Source organism: Leptodactylus fuscus, chromosome 4 (genome assembly GCF_031893055.1).
Source record: "Leptodactylus fuscus isolate aLepFus1 chromosome 4, aLepFus1.hap2, whole genome shotgun sequence".
Taxonomy (NCBI): Eukaryota; Metazoa; Chordata; class Amphibia; order Anura; family Leptodactylidae; genus Leptodactylus; species Leptodactylus fuscus.
The window spans coordinates 21816569-21836073 of NC_134268.1; the positions used below are offsets into that span (position 1 = coordinate 21816569).

The window sequence follows — 19505 nt, forward strand, 5'->3', positions numbered from 1 at the left end:
AAACAGAAAAATTATATTCAAAGCCACAGGAAGCATATACAAAGAAAAAGTTTTTTTTTATTACTATAGACAACTATAAAAATCAGCAAAAAACGTCCATGTTAACGTAGTTGGATGTATGTCCTCCAAAATCCTCTTCATAAATTTTAAAGTGAATAGAACGTGTATGTGTCTCCATGTACAAAAAATACAATTCTAGAAAAAGAAAAAAAGATAGATATGTAGATAGATAGATTCTCTTGATAAAAACCTAAGAAAATCCCACAAGTAGTCAGCAGGTGGAGCCAGTCAGGCATCTGTTTGCTCAGTCTATTACTTGTATAATTCATGGATAGATAATACAGAGCAGGATAACATGGCGGGCACCGGACTATGGGAACCCCGAGCTGTTACATAGCGATACATCACAGGAGTATATAAGTATACCGTACCTATGTGTATATATATATATATATATAGATGTAACACAATAAACAGGTATACAGTATCTTATGACCACCATGTGCTTTGTTATCAGATTTAGACATAGAGCCACCGACTTACCTTTACTGCCTATTGGACCAATTTTCCCAATAAGCCCATGATCCCCCACATCACCAACAAATCCCTTATTGCCTGAAAGTAAAGCAAACAAGATGAGTGTCAACGTATATATATATATATATATATATATATATATATATATGACCATACTACTACCTATATACTATATTACTACCATGCTGCCGGCAGATTAAGAGTTACACTGCTGGACATACATTACTATATGGAAAGTCTTATAAACCATATACTAGTAATCACACAAGGGTACTCCATTTTAGACACAAAAATAATAAAACCTAACTTTTATTGGCTATAGTTAAAAATCTACACCCAGTGATCATTCCAAAATAAATAAAGTGAATAAAGTGACTAAAAACAAATGACTGATACTATTTTATGGTTGGTACAATCACCATGTATTGCTAGGTGGTACCGTCCGTATCTTTCTGTGTCACTCCCTTCCAATATATTGTTTGTTAGGGGAGTTTTAATGAACGGCATAACAACAGATGGTTTCCCAGCAAAACTCTTATCTAGCAACTAAATAATGATTCTTATTGTAAATAGGCAGGTATATATGTATATACAATTGTGTATAGTGAGTAGTGGAGACTAGGGTTAGATAATAAGTCAGGTCACCCTATAGCTAATCTTATGACTCCCCCAAGTAACCACACTATATACTCAGCTGTATAGTAATTTCTATACTCTGGTGCCCTGCCTATTACTGCAGCGATAACTTAACATAATAGTTGACTTCCTCTACGCGTTTCGCCGCTATGGCTCATCAGGAGGATGATTATTGCTAGAGAAACGATGTATTGCGGTGAAAACCGCACTTCCTGGGGCCTCAGTGGTAGACCCCAGTACTTGTGTAGGTATGACACTGAGCGTTGTAGGGACGGGCTTTAAATAGTGTTGAGGCCGTCCCAGCTCCACCCATTCGACACGCCCATACAGCTATTCCACCAGTCCACAGTGTAATGTGGACTGGCCTCTTGGAGGCGGGGCCACGTCGTACATGGGCCAATACAGTATAGCAAAAGCGCATCTGCGCTATGTTAAGAGAGATGCTGGCTACATTCCTGATGGACGGACGGAACCAAAGCACAAAAGACAAAAGATGAAAACCGTGATTAGATAAGAGTTTTGCTGGGAAACCATCTGTTGTTATGCCGTTCATTAAAACTCCCCTAAAAAAAATATATTGGAAGGGAGTGACACAGAAAGATACGGACGATACCACCTAGCAATACATGGTGATTGTACCAACCATAAAATAGTATCAGTCATTTGTTTTTAGTCACTTTATTCACTTTATTTATTTTGGAATGATCACTGGGTGTAGATTTTTAACTATAGCCAATAAAAGTTAGGTTTTATTATTTTTGTGTCTAAAATGGAGTACCCTTGTGTGATTAGATGTTGAAATAGGACTCTAAACCCTGTGTATATACAATTTATGACTATTAGGGTGACACCGCCATAGGTGAAGTATCTAGAGCATTGTTCAGACATGGCAGGTTTTCTGTCTGAAGGGATTAATTCAGCTAATTGGTTTGAGGATGCAAAGGCTGTGTTCTCTGAAAGGGAGTTGCCGCAACAAGAGCAATTTACAAATTTGAAGGATACATTCAAGGGGTTAACAAAGGCCTATAGGGACCACATTAGATGCTGGTGGGAGGTCCAGGGGTTATCCCAGTATATTGAGCACAAGATTATACCCAGGGGACTTCGTAATCCTATACAACCCTCCAAGCGAGTCCAGTCACCCCAGCTCCTAAGTTTATGGATAAAAGAAATAACAGAGTCCTCTCTCCGCCTAATGTCCATTATATTGGAGGAAGAGAAGAGGAACTTGGACAAAAGTTCATCTGCTCTTAATGAATTAATAGCAAAAGCAAAGACTTTTGCTTCTGACCCCGAATACCCTAAGAAAGAAAAGGAATTACAAATAAATGTTGAAAAATTTACGCAGACTATCAAAGTCAGGAAACATAGCCAATTTCAGCGCGACCTTGCAGACTTTAAGGAAAATCGCGCGTATACTGACCTGAATAAACCATCAGGTAGCGACATATCATCTTCCGACTACGAAATGTCTGATTCTGAGAGGGGTTTCAGGGGGAGGACGAGAACAAGGGGAAGAGGAAGGAATGTGTTAACAACTAAAAGGGGTGGTTGGAGAAGTAAAAATACAGGAGGAGATATCCCTGGGCATCAGAGTCATGGAGGAGGGGGTTTTCTAGCACAAACTCCACCAATCTCCAACTACCTACTCAGGGGCCGAGTGGAACAACCCCCACCATAACCCCCACAACATCAGAGTGTCTTCAAGTAATTAATCTATCAAATCGCAGTCTTTCTGATGATGAAGTTTTTGTCCTTACTAGAGGACTTTCTTTTGTACCGTCTACTAACTATAATCACTTTGGGTGGGTTAAGGACACGGCTCTTTTTGTACGTAAGTTAAGGTGGGCCAAATACATGAAGCTAAGAGATAGAGCTCAGGCCCAGGACCTGGGGGTGGAAGTTGCAGACCTACCAGGAATTAGAACACTGGAAAGTTTACATCAGGAGGGGCAGGGTGAAATAGCACCACTCCAACTTACTGATTTACAGGTTAGGAATCGCAATAACCCCCCACCATGTGATACACGTCTGATTGACGCCTTTGAACGTATGGTGGTTAGTAGACTTGAACATCTAGCTGATAACCTACCATACAAAAGAAACAATTTGAATAAGAGACAGATGGAGGCGTTATGGTCCTTACAATCTGATGCGTCAGTGGTTATTAAATCATCGGATAAAGGGGGGAATGTGGTTATCATGGATAGAGAACAGTACATTGAAATGTGTGACAATATACTATCCGATAGATCTAACTACGAAAGCCTCCCGTCTGATCCCACTGATACATACTGCACCCAACTCATTGAGATTTTAGACCGGGCCAGGGCCAGCGGCTATATCTCATATAAGGAATGGGAATACATGACACCATCTAACCCCCGGGTCCCCACGTTTTATTGTTTGCCTAAGATCCATAAAGGGTACTCACCCCTCAAAGGCCGCCCCATCGTCTCGGGCATAGGCGGGATTACAGAGGGCGCTAGTGAGTACAAAGACAGGATATTATGCCCATTTGTCTTGGCGCTCCCGTCCTATGTCCGGGACACCATGGATGTCCTCCGTCATTTGGAGGGCATCCATGTTCCAGATGGGGCGGTCTTGGCAACTCTTGACGTGGAGGCGCTCTACAGCTCTATCCCCCATAACCTGGGGTGTGGAGCTGTGGGGCGCTTCCTTGGGACCCGGGGGACCCAATTTTCCGGACACAGTACTTTCATCCTTGAGTTATTGGAATTTGTTCTCTCCCACAATTTCTTTTTATTTAATGGGAATGTGTACCATCAGCGGCGGGGCACCGCGATGGGGTGCCCCGCCGTGCCATCCTACGCTAATCTATTTTTAGGATGGTGGGAGGAGTTCCACGTATTCAATGACAGGAATGAAATTTGGACAAGACACATTGTGTCATGGCTACGTTATATTGATGATGTAGTAATAATCTGGTCGGGCCCAGTAGAGAAATTTCATCAGTTTGTTGCACTTCTAAACGAAAACACTCTTAATCTGTGGTTTACTTCATACGTTCATAAGAACCAAATTCCCTTTCTAGATGTTAAGATCTCCCTGTTGGAGGACGGAACACTCAGTACAACTTTATTTCGAAAAGAAACGGCGACTAATTCGCTACTACATTGGAATAGTCACCACCCTTTTCCATTGAAACGTGGGATTCCGAAGGGGCAGTTCCTGCGCGTTAGGAGGAACTGCTCCTCGGAAATCTCCTATGAGAGAGAAAGCCTAAATTTATTGGAACGGTTTAGGACAAGAGGGTACCCCACACCCCTATTGGAGAAAGCACGGAGCTTAGCTGGGAATACACCGAGGGAAACATTACTAATACCTAAACCTAGGGTGGAGGAACAGAGAACCATCAGAATGATTGGTACTTTTGACAAGGACACGAGGGAGGTCTCAGAGATTTTTGATATGTTCTGGGACATTCTAAAACAGGACCCTGAGGTCCGAGACATCATCCCAGATAAACCTTCCATCACATATAAGAGGGGACAAAATCTGGGCGACATGGTGACGCACAGTCATCTCCAACCACTACCCTCTGAAAAATCATGGTTGGACAAATCGAATTTTCAAGGCACATTTAAATGCGGTAGCTGCCGAGCGTGCGGTTATATCAAAAAAGGCCCGGAGATCAGGGCGCACGCAGCTAAGAGGGACTTTAAAACTAGAGATTTCATAAATTGTCGATCTGAGGGAGTGGTCTACATCACCACGTGCACCATGCAATATCAATTACGTCGGTAAGACGAAGCGTGAATTCCGCAGGCGTATTTTAGAGCACGTAGGTGATGTAGTTCATAGGAGAGAGACCCCTGTCGCAAACCATATGTGGGCCTGCCATAATGGTGATCCCTTTGCACTAAAATTCCAAGGGATAGAAAAGGTGCCCAAGTCTGTGAGGAGAGGGGACTGGAATAAACTTATTTTGCAGAAAGAGGCCCAGTGGATTTTTAGGTGTAAATCTGTGAAACCACTGGGTCTGAATGACTCTATATCATTTTTACCTTTTCTGTAGATGCATAGTGGTCTAGTTGGTCCCACCCCCTCTTTTTCCTCTGAATCTAAATCCCCCCCCCCCCCTTCGTTTTTTTTTTTTTTTTTTCCTATGGAGGCTTTCCAATGTAGTGATGTAGAGGGATATTTAGTGGCATGTATAAATACCGTTGGAATGGATTGATTAAATAAGCAACACATTTTAACTGTTTATTCAATTTTATTTTGTTGCAATACTGTAAAATACGCATCAACTTCTTTTCTCAGTAACGCATTGTAAATAAGTTGGAAACCTTGATACTGCACGCGTGCGTTGGTAACTATTTCCACGGTGCGGTTTCATATTCCAGACTTAATGAATCTAGACGTGCCTGCAGGAAAAACCCTGTATCTGTTTCTGTTCAGGGAATAATGATACATAGAAATGGGTGTAAAAAATAGCTCAGCCCAGATAGGGTTAATTGGATGAAGTGGAGCATGTAATCGATACAGTATGCTATATCGGGGCATGATACCGAACTGTCCGGTGTATACAGATTATGACAGTATGAATATGAGGGCTATTTAGCCGAGCTTAGGTTTATCCTGATGCTGGATAAGAGATCTGTAACAATAAGGAAATTAGTTTTGATACTCAGAGTAGCATTGATAATAGATGTATCCATCTCTACTACCCCAGAGGCTACACGGAGGCGAGGAGTTTTTTGGCTGTATTGTATTAATGCTCCAATCCAATGAGTCGTTCATAGTATTGCACGATCCACCAACGGTTAAAATTAAAACTAGTATATTGACATGACCTACCTTAGATACTTACCACTTGTCCCACGGTTTTCATCTTTTGTCTTTTGTGCTTTGGTTCCGTCCGTCCATCAGGAATGTAGCCAGCATCTCTCTTAACATAGCGCAGATGCGCTTTTGCTATACTGTATTGGCCCATGTACGACGTGGCCCCGCCTCCAAGAGGCCAGTCCACATTACACTGTGGACTGGTGGAATAGCTGTATGGGCGTGTCGAATGGGTGGAGCTGGGACGGCCTCAACACTATTTAAAGCCCGTCCCTACAACGCTCAGTGTCATACCTACACAAGTACTGGGGTCTACCACTGAGGCCCCAGGAAGTGCGGTTTTCACCGCAATACATCGTTTCTCTAGCAATAATCATCCTCCTGATGAGCCATAGCGGCAAAACGCGCAGAGGAAGTCAACTATTATGTTAAGTTATCGCTGCAGTAATAGGCAGGGCACCAGAGTATAGAAATTACTATACAGCTGAGTATATAGTGTGGTTACTTGGGGGAGTCATAAGATTAGCTATAGGGTGACCTGACTTATTATCTAACCCTAGTCTCCACTACTCACTATACACAATTGTATATACACTCACCGGCCACTTTATTAGGTACACCATGCTAGTAACGGGTTGGACCCCCTTTTGCCTTCAGAACTGCCTCATTTCTTCGTGGCATAGATACAACAAGGTGCTGGAAGCATTCCTCAGAGATTTTGGTCCATATTGACATGATGGCATCACACAGTTGCAGTCGCAGATTTGTCGGCTGCACATCCATGATGCGAATCTCCCGTTCCACCACATCCCAAAGATGCTCCTCTATTGGATTGAGATCTGGTGACTGTGGAGGCCATTGGAGTACAGTGAACTCATTGTCATGTTCAAGAAACCAGTCTGAGATGATTCCAGCTTTATGACATGGCGCATTATCCTGCTGAAAGTAGCCATCAGATGTTGGGTACATTGTGGTCATAAAGGGATGGACATGGTCAGCAACAATACTCAGGTAGGCTTTGGCGTTGCAACGATGCTCAATTGGTACCAAGGGGCCCAAAGAGTGCCAAGAAAATATTCCCCACACCATGACACCACCACCACCAGCCTGAACCGTTGATACAAGGCAGGATGGATCCATGCTTTCATGTTGTTGACGCCAAATTCTGACCCTACCATCCGAATGTCGCAGCAGAAATCGAGACTCATCAGACCAGGCAACGTTTTTCCAATCTTCAATTGTCCAATTTCGATGAGCTTGTGCAAATTGTAGCCTCAGTTTCCTGTTCTTAGCTGAAAGGAGTGGCACCCGGTGTGGTCTTCTGCTGCTGTAGCCCATCTGCCTCAAAGTTCAACGTACTGTGCGGCGTTCAGAGATGCTCTTCTGGCTACCTTGGTTGTAACGGGTGGCTATTTGAGTCACTGTTGCCTTTCTCCTTTCTCCTCTGACCTCTGGCATCAACAACACATTTCCACCCACAGAACTGCCGCTCACTGGATGTTTTTTCTTTTTCGGACCATTCTCTGTAAACCCTAGAGATGGTTGTGCATGAAAATCCCAGTAGATCAGCAGTTTCTGAAATACTCAGACCAGCCCTTCTGGCACCAACAACCATGCCACGTTCAAAGGCACTCAAATCACCTTTCTTCCCAATACTGATGCTCGGTTTGAACTGCAGGAGATTGTGTTGACCATGTCTTACATGCCTAAATGCACTGAGTTGCCGCAATGTGATTGGCTGATTAGAAATTAAGTGTTAACGAGCAGTTGGACAGGTGTACCTAATAAAGTTGCCCGTGAGTGTACATATATACCTGCCTATTTACAATAAGAATCATTATTTAGTTGCTAGATAAGAGTTTTGCTGGGAAACCATCTGCTGTTATGCCGTTCATTAAAACTCCCCTAACAAACAATATATTGGAAGGGAGTGACACAGAAAGATACGGACGATACCACCTAGCAATACATGGTGATTGTACCAACCATAAAATAGTATCAGTCATTTGTTTTTAGTCACTTTATTCACTTTATTTATTTTGGAATGATCACTGGGTGTAGATTTTTAACTATAGCCAATAAAAGTTAGGTTTTATTATTTTTGTGTCTAAAATGGAGTACCCTTGTGTGATTAGATGTTGAAATAGGACTCTAAACCCTGTGTATATATAAAACCATATACTAGGCCTGAAAGCGTCCATGCTCCTAGGCAAGTGCAGATGCCTACACTACTGCACAGAGGTCCATATACTGTATACAGCTTCTGGTCCGTACACTGTAGCCGTGACACCCAGAACTGGAACCATTTACTTCAATAGGAGCCTACAGCTGTATACTTGGTATATGGCTTCCAGCAGCAGAAACATCTGATTGAGATGGGGTCTGGTTACCAGACCCCAACTTATCTGATCCTGATGATCTATCCTGAGGATACGTGAATTACCTTCAGGTCCTGGACAACTCCCTTTAAATGATAAAAGCCTTTCCTCCTAGAGCCACCACTAGAGGGTGCTCCTTGCATATGGCTATGTATAAATCTGTACGATGTGAGCTCCCCATAGTGGCGGTTCAGCCAGGGAGAATTTTAGCTGTTAAATAAAAGAATAAAAAGCGCCAACAGGCAAACTATAAACTAGTGAGTGTGGACCCACTAGGTTAATAAACCAGTGTAAGGACTTTACTTATGAGATCCCATGATATTACCCATGATGCTCCATTAGGAGTAGTCTGAGTGTTAGTGATAGCGGAGCCTGGTGGGTTGAGATGCTGGTGTATAGCAACAAGGAGACAGCAAGGGGCATGGTCAAAGGTTAATCGAAGGTCAGGTTAGGCTGAACTTGTGCCATATGGTAAATCAGGCAATAGGTTGATACAGAGGTCAGGATAGGCGGAACAGAATCGGAGTCAGTTGACAGGCAGAGGTCAAAATTGGCAGAGCAGAATCAGAGTCAGGTGACAGACAGAGGTCAGGATAGGTGGAACAGAATCGGAGTCAGGTGACAGACAGAGGTCAGGATAGACAGAACAGGATCAGAGTCAGGTGACAGACAGAGGACAGGATAGGCAGAACAGGATCAGAGTCAGGTGACAGACAGAGGCCAGGATAGGTGGAACAGAATAAGACTGAGGTGACAGACAGAGGTCAGAATAGGCAGAACAGAATCATAATCAGGTGACAGACAGAGGACAGGATAGGCAGAACAGAATCATAATCAGGTGACAGACAGAGGACAGGATAGACAGAACCTGATCAGAGTCAGGTGACAGACAGAGGCCAGGATAGGCAGAACAGAATCAGAATCAGGTGACAGGCAGAGGTGAGGATAGACAGAACAGGATCAGAGTCAGGTGACAGGCAGAGGTCAGGATAGACAGAACCTGATCAGAGTCAGGTGACAGACAGAGGACAGGATAGGCAGAACAGGATTAGAGTCAGGTGACAGGCAGAGGCCATGATAGACAGAACAGGATCAGAGTCAGGTGACAGACAGAAGTCAAGATAGATAGAACAGAATCAGAGTCAGGTGACATGCAGAGGTCAGCATAGGCGGAACAGGATCAGAGTCAGGTGACAGACAGAAGCCAGGATAGATAGAACAGAATCAGAGTCAGGTGACATGAAGAGGTCAGCATAGGTGGAACAGGATCAGAGTCAGGTAACAGACAGAGGTCAAACATCAGAAAAACACAGTAACAGGATCTAGCAAAGGAGGAACCTACAGTGTTCAGGCTCCTTCCAGTTGTCATGTATACCCAGGGAAGACAGTGGATTGGCTAGACACAGTAAAGCAGTTGTGAGCGCTGGGCCTTTAAGACTTGGGCGCACACGTTGTTTTTCTGACAGGACAACCCCTCGAAGCAGAGGAACACATGGAAGTGATGCCACTAATAACACAACATAGTAGCACCTCTGTCTAAGGAACTGGCAGCTTGTCTCGTTGGTCAGGAAGGATTTTCTCCTCTTGACCTTTGCTGCTTTAACATTTTGCAGATGGAATGACTGAACTTAATAGACCAACAACACGTAGCAGCATAAATCTCAGCAACGCTGTCATAAAACGTGTAGTAAAAGTCTGGAGACAGAAGTAGCTCCAGTGTGTTAGATAACATGGGCCGACTCATAGTGGTGGACGCCTTCCAAGCATTCACACGAGGCTGCAGAATGACTGAATCGTTCCATTCATGCAGGACGGAACAAACTGATTCCATTTCACTCCTAAAACGTTTCTACAGAAATGATTTTCCAGAGATGAAATGTATTTTTCTTGTATTGTGACGCTTCTCATTTTACCATAGGACAATGAACGTAAATTTGCAGGTCACTTTCTCTTATAAGGTCAGCACACTCCTACCCTGCTGCTGATGACATAATTAAACGTATCTGCCTGACACTGTGCTGTTCTGTGACAATGTGACAATGACATAACCAATAACTGCGTGACAAAGTATCGGCAAGTCACTGCCTCCTGCATAACCAGCACACCCCTCACCTGCTGTTAATGTATTTTCCCCCTGTAAGAACTTATATGTTATAAAACAATGCCCGTGATCAGAGTCAACGCTGATCATGGACATTAGTACTAGGTCTCCACTGCACAATACAGCGAAGACTGTGCTGACACCAATCCCATTACCTTATATGCTACTGAGTAGTCGGCCCCTCTTACTATGACTCTCCTGTAACTTGTCTACATTTACAGAGATAGATCTTTAGTCTACTGTAACATAATCACAGGAATGGAAAGGTGACTGCCTCTCCCAAGGCCAACACACTCATGCCCTGTTGCTTTATTGCTGTATACGGTAATCTACTTTCCCTGACCAATAAGTCTTATGCAACACAGATATTGATTGTAGGAATAAGACAGACAAAATCTCATGCGATACAGTAAAATGGCCACTTACCCTTTAAGCCCTTGGGTCCTTCCTTTCCTTGTTTTCCATTCTCACCTGTGTCACCTTTTTCACCGGGATCACCTATAACAAAAGGGGGAATGATCGGGATATAAGTAATCAATAATAAGACTTAAATAGAGTGTCCCAAGAAGCCAATATATCAGGTTAGTGTCACCAGAACCAGCATATCACCCCAGCCCTGCAGATAGATAGGTTAGTGTCACCAGACCCAGCATATCACCCCAGCCCTGCAGATAGATAGGTTAGTGTCACCAGACCCAGCATATCACCCAGCCCTGCAGATAGATAGGTTACTGTCACCAGAGCCCAGTATATCACCCCAGTCCTGCAGATAGATAGGTTAGTGTCACCATAACCAGTATATCACTCCAGCCCTGCAGATAGATAGGTTAGTGTCACCAGAACCAGCATATCACCCCGGCCCTGCAGATAGATAGGTTAGTGTCACCAGACCCCAGCATATCACCCCAGCCCTGCAGATAGACAGGTTACTGTCACCAGAACCAGCATATCACCCCAGCCCTGCAGATAGATAGGTTAGTGTCACCAGAGCCCAGTATATCACCCCAGCCCTGCAGATAGATAGGTTAGTGTCACCAGACCCAGCATATCACCCCAGCCCTGAAGATAGATAGGTTACTGTCACCAGAACCAGCATATCACCCCAGCCCTGCAGATAGATAGGTTACTGTCACCAGACCCAGCATATCACCCCAGCCCTGCAGATAGATAGGTTACTGTCACCAGACCCAGCATATCACCCCAGCCCTGCAGATAGATAGGTTAGTGTCACCAGAGCCCAGTATATCACCCAGCCCTGCAGATAGATAGGTTACTGTCACCAGACCCAGCATATCACCCCAGCCCTGCAGATAGATAGGTTAGTGTCACCAGAACCAGCATATCACCCCAGCCCTGCAGATAGATAGGTTAGTGTCACCAGAGCCCAGTATATCACCCCAGCCCTGCAGATAGATAGGTTAGTGTCACCAGACCCAGCATATCACCCCAGCCCTGAAGATAGATAGGTTACTGTCACCAGAACCAGCATATCACCCCAGCCCTGCAGATAGATAGGTTACTGTCACCAGACCCAGCATATCACCCCAGCCCTGCAGATAGATAGGTTAGTGTCACCAGACCCAGCATATCGCCCAGTCCTGCAGATAGATACGTTACTGTTAGAGATGAGCGAACACTAAAATGTTCGAGGTTCGAAATTCGAATCGAACAGCCGCTCACTGTTCGTGTGTTCGAACGGGTTTCGAACCCCATTATAGTCTATGGGGAACATATACTCGTTAAGGGGGAAACCCAAATCCGTGTCTGGAGGGTCACCAAGTCCACTATGACACCACAGGAAATGATGCCAACACCTCTGGAATGACACTGGGACAGCAGGGGAAGCATGTCTGGGGGCATCTAACACACCAAAGACCCTCTATTACCCCAACATCACAGCCTAACAACTACACACTTTACACACTCAATACCACCTCTCTGACAGTAGGAAAACACCTTGAAACATGTGTATTTGGCACTTGCAGTGAGGAGAGCTTGTCACCAGCAGTGAATTTGGCCCTTGTAGTAAGTTGAGGTTGGCACCAACATTTGTTTTGAAAATCAGGGTGGATTGAGCCTCTAACCAGCAGAGTTTGGGCAAATTCATGGTGGAGGGAGCCTCTAAAAACCCCAGTTTGGACCAATTCATGGTGGAGGGAGCCTCTAAAAAACCCAGTTTGGACCAATTCATGGTGGAGGGAGCCTCTAAACAGCCCAGTTTGGACCAATTCATGGTGGAGGGAGCCTCTAAACAGCCCAGTTTGGGCAAATTCATGGTGGAGGGAGCCTCTAACCAGCCCAGTTTGGGCAAATTCATGGTGGAGGGAGCCTCTAACCAGCCCAGTTTGGGCAAATTCATGGTGGAGGGAGCCTCTAAAAACCCCAGTTTGGACCAATTCATGGTGGAGGGAGCCTCTAAAAACCCCAGTTTGGACCAATTCATGGTGGAGGGAGCCTCTAAAAACCCTAGTTTGGACCAATTCATGGTGGAGGGAGCCTCTAAAAAACCCAGTTTGGACCAATTCATGGTGGAGGGAGCCTCTAAAAACCCCAGTTTGGACCAATTCATGGTGGAGGGAGCCTCTAAACAGCCCAGTTTGGACCAATTCATGGTGGAGGGAGCCTCTAAAAACCCCAATTTGGACCAATTCATGGTGGAGGGAGCCTCTAACCAGCCCAGTTTGGACCAATTCATGGTGGAGGGAGCCTCTAAAAAACCCAGTTTGGACCAATTCATGGTGGAGGGAGCCTCTAAACAGCCCAGTTTGGGCAAATTCATGGTGGAGGGAGCCTCTAAAAACCCCAGTTTGGACCAATTCATGGTGGAGGGAGCCTCTAAAAACCCCAGTTTGGACCAATTCATGGTGGAGGGAGCCTCTAAAAACCCCAGTTTGGACCAATTCATGGTGGAGGGAGCCTCTAAAAAACCCAGTTTGGACCAATTCATGGTGGAGGGAGCCTCTAAAAACCCCAGTTTGGACCAATTCATGGTGGAGGGAGCCTCTAACCAGCCCAGTTTGGACCAATTCATGGTGGAGGGAGCCTCTAAAAACCCCAATTTGGACCAATTCATGGTGGAGGGAGCCTCTAACCAGCCCAGTTTGGACCAATTCATGGTGGAGGGAGCCTCTAACCAGCCCAGTTTGGGCAAATTCATGGTGGAGGGAGCCTCTAAAAACCCCAATTTGGACCAATTCATGGTGGAGGGAGCCTCTAAACAGCCCAGTTTGGGCAAATTCATGGTGGAGGGAGCCTCTAAAAACCCCAGTTTGGACCAATTCATGGTGGAGGGAGCCTCTAAAAAACCCAGTTTGGACCAATTCATGGTGGAGGGAGCCTCTAACCAGCCCAGTTTGGACCAATTCATGGTGGAGGGAGCCTCTAAAAACCCCAGTTTGGACCAATTCATGGTGGAGGGAGCCTCTAAACAGCCCAGTTTGGACCAATTCATGGTGGAGGGAGCCTCTAAAAACCCCAATTTGGACCAATTCATGGTGGAGGGAGCCTCTAACCAGCCCAGTTTGGACCAATTCATGGTGGAGGGAGCCTCTAACCAGCCCAGTTTGGGCAAATTCATGGTGGAGGGAGCCTCTAAAAACCCCAATTTGGACCAATTCATGGTGGAGGGAGCCTCTAAACAGCCCAGTTTGGGCAAATTCATGGTGGAGGGAGCCTCTAAAAACCCCAGTTTGGACCAATTCATGGTGGAGGGAGCCTCTAAAAACCCCAGTTTGGACCAATTCATGGTGGAGGGAGCCTCTAAAAAACCCAGTTTGGACCAATTCATGGTGGAGGGAGCCTCTAACCAGCCCAGTTTGGGCAAATTCATGGTGGAGGGAGCCTCTAAAAACCCCAGTTTGGACCAATTCATGGTGGAGGGAGCCTCTAAAAAACCCAGTTTGGACCAATTCATGGTGGAGGGAGCCTCTAACCAGCCCAGTTTGGACCAATTCATGGTGGAGGGAGCCTCTAAAAACCCCAGTTTGGACCAATTCATGGTGGAGGGAGCCTCTAAACAGCCCAGTTTGGACCAATTCATGGTGGAGGGAGCCTCTAAAAACCCCAATTTGGACCAATTCATGGTGGAGGGAGCCTCTAACCAGCCCAGTTTGGACCAATTCATGGTGGAGGGAGCCTCTAACCAGCCCAGTTTGGGCAAATTCATGGTGGAGGGAGCCTCTAAAAACCCCAATTTGGACCAATTCATGGTGGAGGGAGCCTCTAAACAGCCCAGTTTTGGCAAATTCATGGTGGAGGGAGCCTCTAAAAACCCCAGTTTGGACCAATTCATGGTGTAGGGAGCCTCTAACCAGCCCAGTTTGGGCAAATTCATGGTGGAGGGAGCCTCTAACCAGCAGAGTTGTGGGAAAGCAGGGTGGAGGGAGCCTCTAACCAGCAGAGTTGGTGGAAATCAGGGTGGAGGGAGCCTCTAACCAGCAGAGTTGGGGGAAATCATGTTGGAGGGAGCCTAGTATTAGCAGAATTGTGCAACGCTTATGGTGGATGAGTATGAGGATGCGGAGGAATTGGAGAGGTTGAGTACAGACATGGAGTTTCATGTTGGGGTGCTTTACACAGGTGGGCACAAAAATGAAGGCTCTATCCAGTGGTGGTTCATTTTTATCAAAGTGAGCCGGTCGGCACTCTCAGCTGACAGACGGGTGCGCTTGTCAGTGATGATGCCACCGGCTGCACTGAACACCCTCTCAGATAGGACGCTGGCGGCAGGACAGGACAGCACCTCCAAGGCATATAGGGCAAGTTCAAGCCACAGGTCCAACTTCGACACCCAATACGTGTAGGGCGCAGAGGGGTCGGAGAGGACAGGGCTGTGGTCGGAAAGGTATTCCCGCAACATGCGCCTATACTTCTCACGCCTGGTGACACTAGGACCCTCTGTGGCGGCACTTTGTCGAGGGGGTGCCATCAAGGTGTCCCAGACCTTAGACAGTGTGCCCCTCGTTTGTGTGGACCGGTGAGAACTTGGTCGCCTACTGGAGGAACTGTCCTCCCTGGAAACATCTCCATCATATTCTGCACCAATTGCCTGTGGCAAGCATTGATGCGATTGGCCCTCCCCTCTACCGGAATAAAAGACGAGATGTTGTTTTTATACCGGGGGTCAAGGATAGCAAAGATCCAGTACTGGTTGTCCTCCATGATTTTGACAATACGCTTGTCGGTTGTAAAGCTCCCCAACATGAACTCAGCCATGTCTGCCACAGTGTTAGTTGGCATGACTCCTCTGGCCCCACCGGAAAGTTCAATCTCCATTTCCTCCTCATCCTCCATGTCTACCCATCCGCGCTGCAACAATGGGACGATTCGAAGTTGCCCGGAAGCCTCCTGTATCACCATCACATCATCGGACAACTCTTCTTCCTCCTCCTCCTCCTCCTCCATTAAACGCGATGAAGCGGACAGATGTGTGGACCTACTCTGCAGCTGTGACGGATCGGATGCTATCCCTAACTCCTCTGTGTGATCTGAGTTATCCCTGATGTCAATCAGGGATTCTCTCAGAACACACAAGAGCGGGATTGTAAGGCTCACCATCGCATCCTCAGAGCTCACCCTCCTTGTGGACTCCTCAAACACCCGTAGGATGTCACAAAGGTCTCTCATCCATGGCCACTCATGGATGAGAAACTGAGGCAGCTGACTTTGTGGCACCCTAGGGTTTTGTAGCTGGTATTCCATCAAAGGTCTCTGCTGCTCAACCACTCTATTCAACATCTGAAACGTTGAGTTCCAGCGTGTGGGGACGTCGCACAAAAGCCGGTGTTGTGGCACATGCAGGCGTTGCTGGAGAGATTTTAAGCTAGCAGCGGCTACTGTCGACTTGCGAAAGTGGGCGCACATGCGCCGCACTTTCACCAGTAGCTCTGGAACATTGGGGTAGCTCTTTAGGAAACGTTGCACCACTAGGTTGAAGACGTGGGCCAGGCATGGAACATGTTGGAGTCCGGCAAGCTCCAGAGCTGCTACCAGGTTCCGGCCGTTATCACAAACGACCATGCCTGGGCCCAGGTGCAGCGGCTCAAACCATATTGCCGTCTCATCGAGGAGGGCATCCCTCACCTCGGAGGCAGTGTGCTGTCTGTCCCCCAAGCTGATCAGCTTCAGCACAGCCTGCTGACGTCTACCAACGCCAGTGCTGCAACGTTTCCAACTCGTAGCTGGGGTCAATCTAACAGCGGAGGAGGAGGCGGTGGCGGAGGAGGAGGCGGTGGCGGAGGAGGAGGCGGTAGAGGAGGAGGAGGAGGGGGGTGTTCTTCTCGTGTCCCTGCCAGGAATGTTAGGCGGGGAGACGAGGTACACCGGGCCAGTTTGGGAAGCAGTCCCAGCCTCAACTACATTCACCCAGTGTGCCGTCAGTGAAATGTAGCGTCCCTGTCCGCATGCACTTGTCCACGCGTCGGTGGTCAAGTGGACCTTTGTGCAAAGCGCGGAACTAAGGGCCCGCCTGATGTTGAGTGACACGTGCTGGTGCAAGGCGGGGACGGCACACCGGGAGAAGTAGTGACGGCTAGGGACGGCATAGCGAGGTGCCGCAGTTGCCATCAGGTCCAGGAAGGCGGGAGTTTCAACAAGCCGGAACGCCAACATCTCCTGGGCCAGCAGTTTAGCGATGTTGGCGTTCAAGGCTTGCGCGTGTGGGTGGTTAGCAGTGTATTTCTGCCGCCGCTCCAATGTCTGAGAGATGGTGGGTTGTTGTAAAGAAGCGCCTGATGGTGCCTTTGATGGTGCAGGAGAAGGAGATAAGACAGGAACAGGGGAGGATGAGGGAGAAGTCAACAAAGTGGCGGAGGCAGATGAAGTGGTGTCCTGGCTCGTCCTCTGGAGTGCATCGCCAGCACAGTCAGCAGTGGCAGTGGCAGAGGCAGTGGCAGAGGCAGTGGCAGTGGCGTGAACGGCAGGCGGCCTTTGTCCTGCCGTTGCTGCCTGCCACTGATTCCAGTGCTTGGATTCCAAATGACGGCGCATTGAAGTGGTAGACAGGTTGCTCTTCTCAGAGCCCCTAATCAATTTCGAGAGGCAAATTGTGCAGACAACACTATATCTGTCCTCGGCGCATTCCTTGAAAAAACTCCACACCTTCGAGAAACGTGCCCTCGAGGTGGGAGTTTTTCGGGGCTGGGTACGAACTGGAACATCTTGGGAGATTCCGGGTGTGGCCTGGCTTCGCCTAAGCTGCTGACCTCTGCCTCTGCCTCTAGCTACCCTTTTTGGTGCTGCACTTGCCTCAACATCCACACTACTTTCCCCGCTTGACATCCCCCCTGTCCAGGTCGGGTCAGTGTCCTCATCATCCACCACTTCCTCTTCCAACTCCTGTCTCATCTCCTCCTCCCGCACAATGCGCCGGTCAACTGGATGCCCTGACGGCAACTGCGTCACATCATCGTCGATGAGGGTGGGTTGCTGGTCATCCACCACCAAATCGAACGGAGATGGAGGAGACTCTAGTGTTTGAGCATCTGGACACAGATGCTCCTCTGTTAGGTTCGTGGAATCGTGACGTGGAGAGGCAGGTTGAGGGACAATGAAAGGAGCGGAGAACAGCTCTGGGGAGCAGGGACAGTTGGGGTTATTGTTCTGTGAAGCTTGGGAATTTTGGGAGGAAGGAGGACAAGACTGTTGGGTAATAGGAGGAGAGGAGGCAGAGTCTGACTGGCTGCTGGACAATGTGCTGTAAGCGTTCTCTGACAGCCATTGCAAGACCTGTTCCTGGTTCTCGGGCCTACTAAGGTTTGTACCCTGCAGTTTAGTTAATGTGGCAAGCAACCCTGGCACTGTGGAGTGGCGCAATGCTTGCTGCCCCACAGGAGTAGGCACGGGACGCCCTGTGGCTTCACTGCTACCTTGCTCCCCAGAATCATTCCCCCGACCTCGCCCACGGCCTCGTCCACGTCCCTTTCCGGGAGCCTTGCGCATTTTGAATTCCCAGTTAGAAATTGGCACTATATACCAGTAGCAAAAATTGTGGATGCACGTAACCCCAATATATTCTTTGAATTCCCAGTCAGAAACTGGCACTATATGGCAGTAGCAAGAAATGAGGGTATTTATAACCCCAATATATTCTTTGAATTCCCAGTCAGACAATGGCACTGTATACCAGTAGTAAAAATTGTGGGTGCACGTAACCCCAATATATTCTTTGAATTACCAGTCAGAAACTGGCACTATATGGCAGTAGCAAGAAATGAGGGTATTTATAACCCCAATATATTCTTTGAATTCCCAGTCAGACAATGGCACTGTATACCAGTAGTAAAAATTGTGGGTGCACGTAACCCCAATATATTCTTTGAATTCCCAGTCAGAAACTGGCACTGTATACCAGTAGTAAAAATTGTGGGTGCACGTAACCCCAATATATTCTTTGAATTACCAGTCAGAAACTGGCACTATATGGCAGTAGCAAGAAATGAGGGTATTTGTAACCCCAATATATTCTTTGAATTCCCAGTCAGAAACTGGCACTGTATACCAGTAGTAAAAATTGTGGGTGCACGTAACCCCAATATATTCTTTGAATTCCCAGTCAGACAATGGCACTATATGGCAGTAGCAAAAATAGTGGGTGTATATAGCCCCAATTCTATTGCTAGGGGACTTGCAGGGTATTTCTGGGGTGAAGGTGGGGGGGCACACCGTTGGAACGGGTATCGGGGGTATATATCGGGTATACGGGAATACACTGACAGTGTATTCCATTCAGGATCCTGGGAAAGCTGGGTTGCGGCGATTGAGCCCGTCAGTGCCACGTTACACTGACAAGCTTCTCCCTGGAATTTAGCTCTTATAAGAGCTGTTGTGGTTGTCTTCTCCTTCCTATCCTAGCCTGTCCCTGCCTACCCAGAATCTAAGCCCTAGCTAGCTGGACGGAAACCTCCGTCCTCGGTGAATTGCAAGCTCAGAATGACGCGAACCTGGGCGGCGCTGTTCTTTTAAATTAGAGGTCACATGTTTTCGGCAGCCAATGGGTTTTGCCTACTTTTCTCAACGTCACCGGTGTCGTAGTTCCTGTCCCACCTACC

At 47.0% G+C, this 19505-nt stretch overlaps 1 protein-coding gene across 1 annotated transcript in view; it reads right to left on the reverse strand.

Moving 5' to 3' along the window:
* Window positions 1–19505, reverse strand: part of COLEC10 (collectin subfamily member 10) — a 36997-nt gene that overhangs the window by 10074 nt on the left and 7418 nt on the right. The window contains exons 2-3 of the mRNA XM_075270283.1: window positions 10885–10956; window positions 544–615 (exon numbers count right to left, since the gene is read on the reverse strand). Coding sequence (XP_075126384.1) covers window positions 544–615; window positions 10885–10956 — 144 coding nt within the window. The remainder of the gene's footprint in view (window positions 1–543; window positions 616–10884; window positions 10957–19505) is intronic.